At 36.0% G+C, this 17,614-nt stretch overlaps 1 protein-coding gene across 1 annotated transcript; it reads right to left on the bottom strand.

Annotated features, from left to right (window-relative positions):
• Positions 1-692: 692 nt before the first annotated feature.
• On the bottom strand, positions 693-15,778 carry dhrsx (dehydrogenase/reductase (SDR family) X-linked). The gene is made up of 7 exons (XM_088330032.1): positions 15,612-15,778; positions 11,028-11,135; positions 10,220-10,288; positions 9,917-10,018; positions 5,875-6,082; positions 3,928-4,135; positions 693-1,782 (listed from the first exon to the last, which is right to left on the bottom strand). The coding sequence occupies exons 1-7, from the start codon at positions 15,709-15,711 to the stop codon at positions 1,600-1,602; spliced, it is 978 nt and encodes a 325-aa protein (XP_088186158.1). The 5' UTR covers positions 15,712-15,778; the 3' UTR covers positions 693-1,599.
• Between the last annotated feature and the right edge of the window lie 1,836 nt (positions 15,779-17,614).

Here is a 17,614-nt window from a genome sequence, read left to right as displayed (position 1 = left end):
ACACTGAGGTTTAGAATTTTTCCCTGCCCTTGTGTAGGTTTTAAAGCAGGGGATTGTGTAATAATAACCTTTACAGCCCTTTGAGACCTCTTGTGATTAAAGGCTGTACAAATAAATATTACTCGACCAGTGAGTTGGCTCAGAGTTGCTCATGCCATGCATGTGATGTTGGTGCAATGTAACGAGGACACACAAATATAGCACATGATTATAGTTGATTAATGCCTATCATTAGTATTATTACTATTGTTGTCGTTAATTATTTTTTTGTAAATGATTACATTAATATTACTAATCAAGAAAAAGTACAAACACACTTAATGGACATCTAGATCCGAGATATGAAAATATTGTCATACATTAAACCAGTCTGTCGTGCAGAAAGGGTTGGAGAACACTGCTTATTGAATAATACAAAAACATTTCCACCTTTGTCCAAATTATAAACCCCTACACTCAAAATGATTAAGCGGGTATTTTAGAAACTCAAAACAGGCAAAAAGTAAGGTTTAAAAATTGTAAAAGGTGTGCAAAAGTACTTTACGAGGTTGTCTCAGATTTACCAGTGTCTGCTAAATGAACACAATATCCTCTGTCCGACAAATTTTCTACAAAAAACAATCATTAAGTATTGGGCTATGGTTGGAGTTGTATGTGTGCGTTTATAGATTGAATAGACGACAATTCTAGTGTCCCGTGAAGTAAATTTTATTGACAGTAATATGGTGTTTTATAAGGCCTGTAAAAACAAGATCACGACATTGAACAGAAAATATGAAGGCAGATGGTGATGACAATGAAACGGTCTCAAAACACTTTGTACTATCAGTCAATAATGATATTTTTGTAAAACCAACACATATTGGGCAGCCTCAATGTCCCAGTCTGATGATCAAAAACACAGTATCTAAAATTGTTTGCCCCAAACTTTCAGCAAGCCAAGGGTAGGCACAGGTTTTAAATCAGAAAAGAAAACCATCGAACTAAAGTGTGACAAAAAAGTGCTGCAAATACAGTGAAATACTGATGATCTCATATCAGTTATTTAAACATTGTGAAATCTTGGATTTGTCAAAGGCAATAGACAATTTATGATTATGAACAGAGGTCAATCATAAGTTTTGACATCGGTTGAAAGTGCATTAAGTAAATCTCTCGTCGCTGAAATGATTAAATAAATAAAGACAATATTGTATTCGATAAGTAATCATGTGTTAATACTAGGGAGCATCAAGTACCGATACTCTGTATTAAATCGCTACATTCTAGTGGCGGTTAAACAATCAGGACCCTAAAATTAGAGGATAAACTACCAGAAAATAAATGCAACATAAAGAAAAATTATTTGTTGGGAGTGAAAGATATTTCTTCAAAATACTAATGAATTTTGCAGTGGAAAGGCAATTGTATGTGATAATGGCATTTTTGTGTGGAATCAAGATTTTGGTATGGTACCAGTCTAAAAACAGTTGTGTATAAATACTGCGGGTAATAAATAGCCTTTGTCTTGGCACAACTTTCCTGTCTGTGGCCAAGAAAAAAAGTCCTTTTTTTTTTATTTGGATCAATTGGTCAGGGAGACCTAATTTACTTTGTAGATTAGGTTGTATGCAGGCCAGAAAGCTGACAACTCTTTTTCCACAACTCTACTTGAAGCTCGGAGTCGTAGGAGTCTTTGGCTGATTGCCTCTTCTCGCCATTGTACAGATAGCAGCCACCCACACCTTCCATCTCAGCAGCAGCGGCAGCATACATGATTATTGAGGCACCTTCTGTTGGCGTCTGAGTGCGGGGAAAGAAAAGTGCAAATATTAATTTGAAAGATTGAATAAAAGTTTTGTGCAGTCAGTTAGTTTTCATTCTAATACAGGGATGTCGAATTCAGATTGGCTCTGGTGTTGGATCCACACTTTCTGTTCTCGGGCGGGCTGGATGACTAAAAATAAATGTAAACTTAAAATGTTTAGTTAGTTCGTTCAGCGTATTTTTTTCAGTATTATGCTTTATAATTAAGCATCCTTTAGTAGTCTATCCTACATAAAATAATCACGGGGCGATCTTCTCGAAGCATAACACTTTTATTTAAAAACAATGGGAATAAATGCATTAACAACTGGTTTATTTTAACAGTGGCATAAATTAAGTTTTAAACCTGAACCAACCCACCACGGTCTACAAACTAAAAAGTGGCACCTTCACTCATATCAAACTACTAGGCTGCACCTACAAACGCTGAGAGTATATCCTTTACTGCCCTCTCCCAGGCCAGAGGGAGCACTTGGTTTGCATTTATTTTAAAAATAATCATTTTTAATAAAAATGACCTAGAGACTTGCTTTTTTTTTGTAACATACTTAGAGAGCCTGCGAGCTATTTGTTTGTCATGATTGTTCTTCTACTTGCTTGATGATCTAGTGGAAAAAAGGATTCGGTACTCTTGAAGTGGCAGTAAGTGTGGCTAGCTTCCCTGGTAAGATCAACATAATCAATTCTTATTTTAAGGCGGTATGCTCTGAGGAGGAATGACTTCTTCCTTCGCGCGTTCTTTTAACATCTCTGTTGAGATGGGTAAAACATGTGCTAAAACTGAGCAGTTCCGCTGAAAATTCATTTGACAGAAACAGAATAGTCTGGGAAATGTGAGGTACATTGCTTTATTATTGTATTGTTCTCAGCTCAGGGATGCTGCTGGAAATGTGAATTTCCCTTCGGGGATGAATAAAGTATCTATCTATCTATCTATCTATCTACATAATAAGGCTTTATGCTTTCATTAATGTACTATCAATTTTTCTGACCGTCACTTATTGGCAGGACGGGCTATGACCAAAACAAAATACTTTACTGATACATTCAAAGTCTTCTAACTGCAAAATAAAAACACCACTTGAACCAATGTAAAGACTGAATAACCACAGAATGAATGGATAGATCAAAGTCATGTGATTATATCAAGAAGTAAATAATTACACACAAATAAATGAATAATAAAGAAGTGCATTAATTTGGACTTCATAAGTGAAAGAGATATAAATGACTGAAATAATCAAAGCTTGAAAATATTTACAATAGTAAACAGTATAAGCCTGGGGTCCCCAAATATGGGGGGGGGGGGGGGGGCACCCGGGTCGCTAGTGATTGCGAAATTAGCTTTCCCAGTTTCAAGGAAATTAAATAAAAAAACACAACACATTAAACAATTCGAAAGATTTATAGAAAGTGTTTTGTATTGTTAGTGAGTTTTCTTACTGGCGCAATAAATCGTTGACGCGATCAGTGTGTAATCCTCCATGACCTATTCTGAATAATAATGCTAAATACATGATTTTAAAAATACCCTGTCAGTATATGCAAAAAAACAAATGATCTTTTCAGGAAAATGCTTTGGTGGTTCACTGAGCCTGTTTGAGCTCTACTTCTAATAATAAATTCCCTAAGGTAAAAATGATACACTATCGACACAGTAATAACATTATAGTTATCAGAATTGCGTATCAAACAACTAGATATTTTCACTCATCAGTAAGAAAGGAGTACCTCTTATCTTAAGAAAGGTCTTCAAACCCCATTATGAGTATACAATTAACATCAGAATTACAACCGTAATCGGATCGACAAACCGGTAATCAAGATCGGACCTTAGTCAAAATCTATCCCAATGGCGCTATCTGCTGCAGACTATCTAGTCACTGAGTGTAGTGATAGATTGCAGTGTGAGAGTGAAATTCTGGGATAATGCCTGGCTGCCAAAATTGTCGTCCGCGATGCCAGGGTTTTACGAGCTGTGGTGGCAGATATTGAATTTTTTAAAAAGCATTTGTTGGCAGTGGTCATAAGTACAGGTGAATGGAAGTCAATTAGGTCATAATTCGGATGTTACCCGAATTGTTAACACAACGATAGTTAAACTGACAAGTTTGGACTTACCCTGAACAAAGTCTTTGCAAATGGTTTCTTGAGAGCCTGTGCAAGGCTCCATAGATTGTTGTAAAGTGCTGTGTCTACCATCCCAGGATCCACCGCGTTGACCATTACAGAGAAATCTTGGCTTGTCATCTGCTCTTGGAGGTGGTAAGTGAAAAGAACCAAAGCTAGTTTGCTTTGAGCGTAGGCACCATGGGAGCTGTAACTTATCCTGGGACAGAAGGAAAAAAATGCCAGGCGTTACTTAACGTGACTTTGCACTATTGAACATCACTGGTGCACCACCCCAATGTAAGAACAATGAACATTTTCAATGGAAAGTTTTACAGGGTTTCTGTCGAAAACGTTTATGTTTACAGTATCAATATAACAAAACAATATTCAAGGTTGAAGATAACCCTAAAATATTCAATAACATGTTATTTTAAGCCTTTAAATGTGGTTCATCGTTTGAGGTGTCCTTTAAAAAGTTGAAAATTAACTATTTTCTCTTAACCCCTATATAGTGTTTCAAGGTTATCAAATGTGATAACAGGTGTGTCTGAGTGGCCATCAAATCAAATTACAAGGGGAATATATAGTTATGGAAGTATATAATGTTATTAGAATGTTGTATCGACTGTATTGAGTGATACTCCTTTCTTAATGGTGGTCAGGACCGAGTGAGACCCCGCGTTAAAATTGATTGGCTAACAACGGTTAGTGGTGCCATTCCTAACGCATTAGGGTTAATTAAGTATGTGTTAACAACGCCCGACTGAGTTCAAAGAGCCATTGTTTTTTATCCCAGCACACCCATTAGTTTTGATCTCACCTTAAGCAGATCTGTTCAGAAGTACGGAACACAGAAGAATTGAGAAATGGGAGAACAGGGTGAGTGATGGATGATTTATTATTTGCTCTACATTTGCTTGAAATGAAAGCTATTTTAAAAAATAGGTACTATAAAATAAGAAAAATTACAATACCAAGCTGTTAGCAATCAAGGCAACATTGGTAGTTGAGTAGTTTAACAGTAAAAAAAATTCTCCAGATAGTTCATTGCTATGTGCACTAGCTAAAACAAGCACCAGCAGCACTGAGCAAAAATGACCAAAAAGTGACTTCATAACAAGAATAGCAAGCAACTTTTTTTAAATTGAGTTATCCATTAAATGCTCGTGCTTTGTGCTAGTTGCAAGGCATACCCACTCATCTAAAATTTGCTAATTTATCAGATCAATACTCAATTTGGTTGTGCAATCCAACCTTACAAAACCCTCATAAGCCATCGTTTTTGTGCTCTCAGAGGCCTGTCTCATGTCCCGGTTTTGTCTTATTTTTTAAATCTAGCTCAAGTCTGTCAATATGTATGTACTTGAACATGCATGAACAAGCGCAACAGAAGCTCTTGAGGTGCGAGTAAAACATTTCCAAATCTGTACAGCTCCTTTAACTAATCTAAGAACTGGATTTGACATAGTTCATTTTGGACTTTTTTTTCTGCTTCTGCTGATTGTAAAGCAGCCAACCAGAAAAAGTGTGAAACCATCCCAATAATCAGGAATGCTCCATTGCTGATCAGCTCAATTTAAAATGCCACGCACTCTTATTTGCTGGAGGATAAATGTCCTCAAAAAGCCAAAACAAATTCCCTGAAATAGCCGGTGATTAAGTTTGTTTGCATTCACCCGTTTCTTGGGCTTTGTTTAATTGTTGACTAAAACAAAATAACAGTTGCTCAAGGTTTAGGTAATGGCCAATCACGGTTCACCTTGCAAAGATACACCCAACTTTCAGCAACTGTCTCATTTTAAATTGACAGCAGAATAGCCCCCCCTTGAGATGGATACAAACTGGCATTTTTGATGTTGCTGCTTGAATCAGATTCCAAAAATATAGTAAAAACCAGAATTCAATATTCAGGGTAAAATTTTAAATTTACAAGACAAACCAATCAGGGAGGTTTACCTCCTGTTGAGATCGTCCATGTGTATAACCCCCGCATAGTGAGTCGCAGAGGACATGTTGACGATTCGGGAGCAGCAGCCAGCACGTCCTGATCTTTTCAGTATGTCGAGCAGCAGGTTGGTGAGCAGGAAATGGCCCAGGTAGTTGAGAGAAAAGTGAAATTCAAAGCCATCCTCTGTTTGCCTTTCAGGAACCAGCATGGTCCCAGCTGCACAAAACAATAACTTATTAAGATAGAAGAAACAAATGTATTTGTTAGCTTGTGGAGGGGGTTTAAACGCATAAAGGCAAATCTTTTATGTAAATATCAACGGTATAAACAGGTTCACACCTCTTTTTATTAATTGTCTTTTAAATATATTTATCAAATTAAATATTCACCAAAAAAGAGTACTGGTTGCACTATTCATTACGGTTGCTCATTCAAAATGAGACAATGTGTATTATTTGACCACAAGATGTTGCTGTACAGTGAAGTGAAACCAAAAAGGAGTGCTACAAAGCACAATGAAGAATTCAAACTACGAAGACTCAAAGTGATCAAAACACACAACATAGCACTAAGATGGCAGACAATCAAGTAACCTCTCTTTGGGTGAGGTTTTTGTTAAGTAAAACAAATGCTAAAGGAACCAGACAGAATGTGAAACATTTTCACTCTAGGACGCCCTCTACTGGCTCGTGTCATATTGGCAGCCTCTGCTCATGCAAGTACATGTATTTCCTAGACACGCTTGAATAAACTTTGCTTTTTCCACCTTTCGTGGGGTTTGGGTTAGCATTTGGACGGTATTTGAAGAGGCCTCTTCTTACTTTCACCATTTTGACGCTATACTAACAAATAGAACTAATAAAGCCCCGTGGGGACGAGCATGTCGTCGCTCTCCATCACTCCCACTGCCCACCATTTTTGCTACCTAAAAAGATTTTACGCCCTGAACAGGTTTGCTAAAGGTAAAATAAAAGCAGAAAAGGCGCAGGGGGAAATAAAGCACAGGGGCTCTTTGAACCAAGCATTGGTATTATTGACACATATTTAATTGAGAAAATATTTAACTTTCAACTTTTTTAAGGGAACCCCACTCCACATTGTTCATGTATTTTTACTTGCTGTGTAAAACAACATTTTTTTCAATGGATGAAATACATTTTTTTCCCACCTTTAGGTGCAAAATAATACAAACCATAGTTTTAATTATTATTTTTCTTAACTGACTTTGTTTCAAAAACATTTGTGATATAATTTTTTATTTTAAGATATTTTGACAAATTTCTTAAAAATAAAAATATTTAAAACAATCTTAGAACAAATTATTTTGTCTGTTTAAATATTTTTTCTTAGATTCATTTTAACCACCACCACAAGGCGCTAAATAGACATTGTCCCTTTGAAAAAATATAACTAGTATTGTCAGAATAAAATTGTAGGAAGTTCACAGATCAGTTTATTTTTCAAATATTAAATATTAACTGATATAACAGTAAATTTCGACAAGAGAAACAAATCTGACAACGAGAACTTGTCAGTCTTAGGACGATATTGTTCATAAGTTGCAACTTCGAAGTGCTTTTATCTGTTTTCACATAAACCAGGGGTGTCAAAGTAATTTTCATTTGGTGGCCACATGGTAGAGAAACTACTCTCTCAAGGGCCGGACTACTAACATAATGGCATACAGAGTGTGCTCCAGCTGCAGGGCTTGGCGTCTTGGCTCACAAATAAATTTTGATTCAGGGATGTAAGATATGAATCTAAAACGATTATTTGGTTGTTTTTTTTCCTTCACCAAGATGTAATCCATTGTAGTGTTACCAACTGTGTATTTGTAAAAAAAAGAAAAAAGAAAAAGAAAATTGAGAAATTACCCGAGGATACTCATGCAGACTGGAAAGATACAAAACTAGCATAAAAACACTAATTTCAATGATTAATTTAATGATTAAAAAGTATTTGATTTTTTTTTAATGTAAATGTTTACCTGAATATAGTAACTTTATTGTTAGATTTCATGGACGGAGCTAAAGGTTCTTTAAACATTTGCAAAGACACCCATGTGATATTTTCTTCAATTTTGTATTTTTTATATCACTTTAAACATCGCAACTTTGACTTTTATTTTAAGTAAAATAACATCGGGTTGGGTTTCCTCAATGTTCTGTGGTTGATTAATGTTAGTCAGCAGCTTTTTATTCTTGTTCTTCTCTCAGCATTGTCTAGCTGGCAATGTTCCCTCTAATTTTCCACGGGTCTGAGCGTTCACACAAAGTTGGTGAGCAACGCTTGAAACAACCGTGAGCAACAGCAATCCCAAGTGTGGCAACTAAGTCATTATCAAACATGTCCAAAACTTGACATCAAGTTACATTTTGCTGAGTTTCTGGCAATGCAAAATTATCTTTCACTTTTGAATGAATTGACTAATGTATTATTGCAAAGGTTGTATGGCCTACAAACGTCATTTGTTTTTACATCAATTCTTACACAAGATTTCCATTTCTTTTTTTTCCTGGTATCTTTGGTCGCATAATACTAACATTTTTGGGTGCTTATTTTGTCGGTTGCACGATACACAACTGTATTTAAATCACATTTTTTAGTGGAAGTACAATGTTGGCAACAAGATTGACTTGGTATAATTGGAAATTATTTGAATGCAACACAAACTTTTTCTTCTTTTTCCGTTTTTTTCTATTTTTTTAAATTCCTTTAAAAAAAATCTCATTGTGTTTATTTTTTCCTAGCTGTTACTTTTTTCTTTTTGTTCTCTATTTTTTTTCCTTTGTTTCTTTCTTTTCTTTTTTATGTTTTTTTTCTGAATTTTTCCTTCTATTTTCTCTTCCTTTTTTTTCTTTTTTTCTCAGCTTTTCACTACTTTTTCATTTTAGTACTTTTTTCTTTTTATTTTCCATTTCCCCCCTTCCTTTAAGTCATTCTGTGCACAATTTTACATAATATTTGGCCGTGTAGGGATTAAAGAAGCAAAAACAACCCGAAGAGCCGTTTGGGACCCGAAAGAGCCGGTTCTTTTTAGTGAGCCGAGCCAAAGAAGCCGGTTCACGAAAAACTGTACTGACTTTACTCAACTTCGTTCTACTTCGACATTGACTTCAAAATACCGCATTGAGAACACAGCGTTAGGGGAACCCGTGTATTTTTACCTTCATGCACTGTAACTTGACTTAATTCGCTTCTTAAATAGCGATTTTTGAGCCCTGATTTTTGTGAGCTGGCTCTGGGCAGTGTGCAATTGCGCACACACGCAGCTTGGAGGGAACATTGCCAGCTGGCCACATGAAAGATGTGTTGGACACATTTAGCCCATGTGACTTCAATCATTTAAATTTGGGTGTCTTATCTATTCTGTCCTCAAAGCTCATCAAAGGCTTAGTAAAAACCCATCAAGATTAACCAAAGTTCAAACATTACACAGAAAGCAGAAGTTTTGCATTCCCGTTTTTGTGCTTGTAGCTTTCACCACTGTTAAGTAGTCAATTATCTTATGATAATTTGGAAATATTTTTATACTTAGTTGAAACAGTTTCTTCAATAACTTGACTTAACCATTTCTGCTAAAACTACCGTGTTTTAGTCTCGTGGTCCAACAATTAGGGTCCCCTCTCATGGCTCAGTTTGTAGGGAAACAGTAGGTAATTAGCCTACACCCAGGTAGTGCAAGTGTGGCTTTTTTGAGATTCATTTTTAAATCTCCACATTGATGGACGAAAAAAAATATTCTTGACATTTTCTCATCAGTGGCACTATTATACAACCCTAAACGAGAATGTTATGGACTCTTGTCTTTCATTTTTTTCAAATCACTTCGCATTGAAACTTCATGTGTGAATATGTAGTGTAAATACATGTGTGTGGGTGTGTATGTTTTGCTTTCACCCAATCACAATGTAGTATAAACTCAAGAACATATTATAGTTTATGAAATACACTACATTTGACATAATGCAAATACAGAAAATAAGAATGTACAATGAATGGCGTGCCAAACAATGCATTAAAACATTTTATAGATAAATTCCAACTTACCATTGTTAACCAGAAGATGCAGGGGAAGCCCTTTGCCCTTGAAAGTTTCAACAAATTTTCGCACTGAAGTCAGGGAAGTCAAATCCAGGAAGAGAAACTCCGCTGGAAATCAGTTCAATCTTAGTCATTAAACATTATTTTGTAAACAAAAAAATATACAATACAAATATAATATTGCCAGTGTCCATGTAAAACACATTTCCAAATTGTGGTCAAGGGAAATTATACATAGGTTGTTGGTTGGCTTTAAATGAACAAAAGTGTTGAACAGACGTAGTGATTTGACAATTACACAACAAATACCTTTTCCTTCTTTGCATTCTCCCTGAATCATCTTTGCAGCAGCTAAGCCTTCCTCTTTTTCATTCCCAGCTGGAAATAATAATGATGAGTTAAAAAAGAGCTATTAGAAACCAAATAGCGCTTTACTAAAATTCTGAAAAATGATTATAATCATGATAATAATGATTAACAGCAGCAACAGTAGCAGTACTACTAGTAGTATATACAATGGGGAAAAAACATGTTCTTGTTGCCGTTAAAAATATAGTAAAGATTATTTTTTTCCGAATTCATCTACAATTATTTCGATCTAGAGGGTAAAAAAAGCCCTTCTCTTAAGTTAGTTAACCACATTTATGTCTACATTGACATATTTTAATCTGTTTTTCATAACATAATTATAAAACACTCTGGCTATGCAAGTCGAATAATTTATGCAAACAACTTTACCAGTTTCTAATTACTTCACTTAGTTGCTCGTTCCTGAAACTTTTTGGGGCATGCGCAGTAGAGAACGCTACTTTGGGGCATCCCACCTTTACAATAGGGTCTTATGTGCCTTCTCGTGGCAGTCAATAACATGTTTTCAAAGTTGGAATAAAACATTAATAAATAGCTACCGAGTGGAGGAAAAAAAAGTGTTATTGGTGGTCTAAAAATTCCAGCAATGTTGACAAAATAATGGTTCATTTAGGGGGTACATAGAAGGGTTTTGTTCTAGGTACAGGTTTGGATGGAAAAGTTGAAATCACGGCTTGAGGGGCTAAAAAGTGAATGTTAAATGAACATAAAGGAATGTTGAGCGCCAACTGCAGAGATAGTTTCCTACCGATGATGACATGCATGCCCAGTTTTGCCAGATGTCTTGCAGTCTCATAACCCATTCCTCTCGTGCCACCTGTCACAATGCCAACCCTTCCATTTTGCTTCTGCAAGGCTGCAAAAAAAGGAGATGGAGAATATGACCAAAGAACGTGAAAAGGCAAATGACAAAATGTTTGAGATGTCTGCAAAGACAAAAAGTGACAAACCTGCTCTGCTTGTTCATAACACTGTTCATAACAGTGTGGTATATATATTAAAAAAAATGGCTTCCCGTTTTGCAAAGAATAAACGTGAGGCTATTTCAGAACCACCTGCGTGATCATTAAATGTATCGAAATGAAAACGCTTTAAAAAGTGCTTCCTTTACTGAATCAAGAATAAAGGGACAGTGTGTATTATTTCACCACTAGATGCCACAGTATTGTGTAGTGAAACCAAAAACTAGTGCCAAAAAGCACAAAGAAGAATACAAGCTATGGAAACTCAAAGTGACCAAACTTCACCCTTATTCTTCTAATTTTTTTGCCCAGCCTTCTGTGAGGTTTTCGGTTACCCATTGCAGCAAGATTGAAGATTATTAGGTGGGGCTCATGTTATGCAAAGTAAATGCCATTTTCTCAACCTAGGAGTATTTAAAAAAATGCAGATTTATTTGATAGATCGTGTATTTTTGCTTATTATTACATAAAAACTTGCTTTTTTTCAATCTACTTAGTTAATTATCACTAGAAGGCGCTAGATATTACACTATGTCCCTTTAAGTCAACAGACTTGATCCATGTAACAGGATTGGGCTAAATCCCTTGCAACTAAATATCTCACATTGTTGTGCAGATTATGGAAAAATACAGGGACATTGCATAAATCCATCCTTGTGATTATCACATGTTACACCACACAATTGGGCTTCATTTTTGTTGGGTAAATTTAATGAAAAAAAAAAAAAAGAGAAAGAAACAGACCTTGTTAAAAAGTATGTCTTGTATAACATTCCCAATTAAGGAGATATTTTAGACTGATATACTTTCTTGGGAAAGTCCACTGAAACCACATTGCTGATACGCTATCATAATTGAGAAGATAGTACAAAGCTCATTCAGTAAACATAGATGATTTTATGAAGGAGGGGATTTTGGGAAGAGTATGACCAACCGACCAACCATGAGTTTTAGACTGGGGGATACTAAAAATACGAGGATATTTGTAACACATTTTCTTGGGTGTTCATATACTTTGCAAAAGTGTTGGAATCCATCCATGCTTATTTCAGGCAGGATGGAGTTGACACCATCCTGATTGTAATGCCAGTCAATGCCAGGGCACAAGGAGATTGACAAACATTTTCCTCTAATTGTTATAATTTGTCAATCTGGGTTTTTTAAAAAATCATTTCACGACATTAACTACGGAAATGTATTTTGGTAATATTCACTCCATACATTTTCTCCTTCATGATAGCAATGCACAGCTTTCAATAGAGACATGAGCTAATCAACTAAACCTTTACCATAGAAAATGAAATTACTGTACCGTTTGCTGTCAGATATATGATACTCTCCATTGAAGGCAATGTTGGGCTACCTTTAAGCAAAGTACTGTAAAATACAAACCCCAGTAGTAATTTTCGTATGTGATTTTCTGCACACATTTGAGAGAAGTGGAACACAACATATGCACAGAAGTGTGTGAGCTTAACATTTTTTTAAGGTTAAAGGTTGGGTGCATCGTTTGAGGTGTCCTTAAATAGATGAAAGTTTATTTTCTCAATTAAGTAGGTGTTAACAATATCCTACTAAGTTAAAAGAGCCCTTATGCTTAATTCCCACTGAACCTATCTGCCTTCATTTTATGTATTTTATTACATTTATCAGAGGTGTTTGGGGCGAACCACATTAGGTTCGAGGAGTGGGGCTGTGACGACAGCTGGAGAGTGACATCATGCTCGTTCCCGCAGTTTTTTTTGTCAGTGTAGCATGAAAATGGTGAAAGTAAGAAAAGGCCTGCTTCTAATAGAATCCAAACGCCAACCCAAACCCCCAGAAAGAAGAAAAAAGGAGTTTGTTCGACAACGTCTAAAAAAAAATCACGGACTTGCATATGCATCATGACTAAGCTGACTGAGGCTACAATTATGACTTTATGCCAGCAGATGGCGGCAAAGAGTAACAAAGTTCCAAATTTCGTACAGCCCCTTTAAATAAGTTAATGGTTTCCCCTTTTAAAACCATTTTTTTTTAGCTTTTTACTTCTCAGACAATGAGGTAGTTTTCTTTTACTTAAATGGATAACGACTAATCAATTATTGTTCATTTTACCATTTTCTTCAAAGTAGTACAGATTAAGAGTACCCGTAACATTGCCACATCTACCTTATTGTCATTCATACAGAATAAGAAAGATGACAAAGAAAAATAAATGTCTACATCGACATTGTTTCGATCTTACATTAAAAAGTAAAAATGAAAATCACTAATATGAAATACTCTCACCTGTTAACCTGTATGATTTAATGTGATTTTTACGATCATATTCAATACAATTTACAGTAACTTTAAAACAATTTTTCCCCCACTGACTTTAACTCTCCTGTTGCCATTGCATCAAAACACCCCGCCACTTTTGTGGTTAAAAACACAGAAGAAAAACACTAAAAACTGAAAAACACTACTAGACCCGAGTGATTGAAGTTGGGCACTCGCACACAATCAGGGCTTGATTCCCGTTGCATCCAATGTTGGGCAAAATGTGGTCGGCAATATTTAACGACAAATCAATCATTGCTCAAATACATAAATGCAACCTCGTGTATAACCCACACACAAAAGTTGAGTTCTTCTTGGAAAACATAGTGCATTGTATACAAATAAGAATGGTATAAGAAAAAAAACAAGGCTTGGTACCAGTATGCAACCATAAATGAGATGTGTGTGTGTGTGTGTATATATACATATATATATATATATATATATATATATATATATATATATATTACACATTAACTCTAAATTGTATTGGTTCAAGTAGTCAGAAAAAAATAAAATGTTGTTTTTATTCACAATTCCATGTAAGCTGTATTAAAAAGTACAAATAAATCCTCTAAAATTAGGAAAGCAATAGGGTTAAGAGAAATTATTTTGTTTCAGTACACGCACTTCGGCCAAAATCTTGAAAACTAAACGTTTTCAATACATTTAATGCAGTTATATAGTAAGTATTTTAGAATTGTCTAGATTGTCGTCGATAGAAATATTGAATAAAATACCCAATATGATAAAGTTTTGATTTATTTTTTTGTGTGGAGCTAATTGGTTTTTACCTTAACCATTTTACTCTTTCAGGGTCGAAAGGTTTTTATTACCGATTTAACCTTTATTTTACACGTATTTGATCAAAAGTTACGGTTACTAAACAAGTCCTATTTTTGGTGAGGAAATACTTTGTTTTAGCTTAACTAGTAATAATATTAAGTCACATGGGGTTAGCAGGGTTAAATAATGTACTGCAGGGTTCAGTACTTGACACCCTTCTTTTCAGCATTTACATGCTTCCATTAGGTGATATTATTCGCAAGTATAATATCAGTTTTCATTGGTACGCAGATGACACTCAACTATATCTTCAGTTGGAGGAATCTGCCACACTAAATTGTGGAAATTTGGAGGCTTGCCTCACTGAGATTAAAGAGTGGATGTCACTCAATTTCTTGCGTCTTAAGTCTGAAAAGACCGAAATGTTAGTTTTTGGTCCATCTAAATGCCGTGACTTATTCTCAAAAACTGCTGTGACCATTGACATATGTCACATCACACAGAGTGACTCAGTTAAAAATTTAGGTGTCATATTTAACCCCGATCTGTCCTTTCAAACACACGTGAAGAAAATTACTAGAACCGCTTTCTTCCATCTTCGCAACATTGCTAAAATTCATCCTATGCTGTCTCAGTCGGATGCGGAAATTATAATTCACGCGTTTGTTACCTCCCGTCTCAATTACTATAATGCACTGCTCTCCGGTCTCCTGAAGTCCAGAATCAAGAGTCTTCAGCTGGTACAAAATGCTGCAGCGAGGCTTTTAACTAGGACAAGAAAGTCCGATTACATTACGCCGATTTTAGCTAACCTACATTGGCTCCCTGTTAGCCTAAATTGTGATTTCAAGGTTCTCTTGTTATTATACAAAATGGACTTGCTCCCTCATATCTTTGACAATATATTGTTGACAATATCTCTGTACTATTTGTAATTGCAACATCAATTGCAGCCTGGTCATCCTGAAAGGGGGATTACCACATGTGCGGTCCCTTCTCAAGGTTTCTTCATTTTACTCATGTTGAGGTTTTTGAGTTTTTCCTTGCCCTCATTTTGGTTTCAGATCAGGGGATAGTGTAATAATAGTCTGTGCAATAACCTGTGCAGCCCTTTGAGACTCTTTGTGATTAAGGCCTATACAAACAAAAATGACTTGACTTGACTACTCTTATTTTGTAAAATGATCTTCTACTAAAACAGACACATATCATTTTTTAAGAAACCCAAGAAAATTAACAAAAGAAAAAAAATGATAAAAAGTAATAATAAAAGAGCTAACCTGGCAGAGTGAAAGATTTGTTGAACATCTGGTAGATGAGAACTTTGATTCCACATAAGTAAAGTTTGAGAAGAGGCACTAAAACCGACAGCGGATTCATGACTCCTCTTCCTGTCTCTGCAGCGTCCGTCGGACTGTCAGAAATGGGTGTGCAGTCTTATCGGGTGTCTGGAAGGAAACAAAAATATCGGTTTGGTTCCGCCCTCCGTTAGATGACATCACTCAGCGTCAGCTAAATCTGAAAGCTTATTTTGTTTTCCTCCTTGTTTGACGCTCCGTATATAGTTGGAATTCGGGATCGGATGATGCCCACCGCGTTAACCCTTTTCTTGTGTTAGCTTTTGGGTCAGTGGTTCTCAACTGGTCCGACCATTCCACCCTAATGACAGGCTACAACCCTAATCAAGTAAAAATGTCCATTCAGATTTTTCATATGAAACGATATTGTCGTTTAACGCAGAGATAGTAGAATATATTCACCTTTAAAAAAAAAAAAACTCAATTCCCAGCAAAACCAAAACCACTTCGAGTAAGGCATAACCTCACATTTAGCCTACATCACATACAAGCAAACCCCCAAAACAGCTTTAAAATGGCCAGATATTAAAAGAAGTTCATACCCAAAATGTTAATACAACGTGTACCGAAACAACGACAATTACTTAATCACGTAGATAAAGATCAATGTACTGGTTAAAACGCTAGAGCAACACTGAAACTCAGAACGATTTATTATTTAACCTGATAGGCTAGTATCTTTTTTTCTCTTCAACGTCTAGTATGTGTATTATTTGTTATTGCAACATCCATTGCAGCCTGGTCATCTTGGAAGGGGGATTGCCTCATGTGCGGTCCCTTCTCAAGGTTTCTTTATTTACCTCATGTTGAGGTTTTTCCATTATTATGGGAAGAAAACGGATTCAAACAAAATCACAAGAAAATGAAATGTGGTTCCTCTCAAACACAATTGGGATGCCGCCGATTAAATCAACAATAGGAAGAGATTGAGCAGGGCAATATCGCCATGTACTGTGTAATCGACCCTCCATTTTATCTTCTTTTTAGGATTATTTTGCTATGGCAAAGGCTCACGACCTATTGAAAATGGGCCCTCGAACCACTTTTGGGTCCTAACGCACCAGTTGAGAAACACAATTCTAGATAACACTCGGTGGCTACCCTCAAGTTGAATCAGCTGTAGAATACACTAAAACCATAATACATCATCCCATTTTAGTAATTTCTTTGTTTGGCCTTCTTTTTTTTATGTTCTTTTCTTTCTAGTTTTGGTGTGGGTCCTTGGGACTTTTCCCCTGCCAGTTTACCCCTGAATTTCAATTTTTAAAAATGTTCATATTAACGACTGCTTCATTTCTCTTTACTGGTCCTTCCAGAGAAGTTCTTTTCCAAGGTCATAGCTGGTGGGGAAAAAAGAACAAGTGGCATTGTGACCCTGCAGACCAGTAGTCATATATAGGACTACACATTTTCCCAGATTTTTTTTCCTCAGTGATGCCACTTGCAGCTTTGCCTGTATGAATGTGTAATTTCCAGATACAGTCTTGGCATGACAGGGTGCCCACATTTTGATGCCATACTCCCCCGGATTACTTTAATCTGAAAAAGGTCTTAAGCAACATTGTTGCTTGGAAAATACTCAGCTCCATGGCAAAACTACAAAATTTTAGATTTACAGATTGTGTCAAAAATGTGGGTGTTATTTTTTTTACTCTGAACTCAGTTCTATTCTACATATTAACCATATAACTAAAATTGGATTTTACCATCTCAAGAATATAGCCAGTGTCGGCCCATTTCTCTCTCAAGAAAACATGGAGATGCTGATACATTCTTTTAAATCCTCTCGTATAGATTATTGTAATGCCCTGCTTGTCAGAACCAGAACAGGAGGAAGACCCAGGTGCGTAACGTTTCTCACACAAGCTTTATTTTACAGGGAATTGGGCAGTCATGCATGTTAACACAAACGCCAGTGATTCGGC

Source organism: Urocampus carinirostris, chromosome 3 (assembly GCF_059441175.1).
Source record: "Urocampus carinirostris isolate Australia breed hairy pipefish chromosome 3, RoL_Ucar_1.0, whole genome shotgun sequence".
In the NCBI taxonomy this organism is placed as follows: domain Eukaryota; kingdom Metazoa; phylum Chordata; class Actinopteri; order Syngnathiformes; family Syngnathidae; genus Urocampus; species Urocampus carinirostris.
The sequence above is the reverse complement of the archived record's forward strand: the minus strand, read 5'-3'. Positions and strand labels throughout refer to the sequence as shown.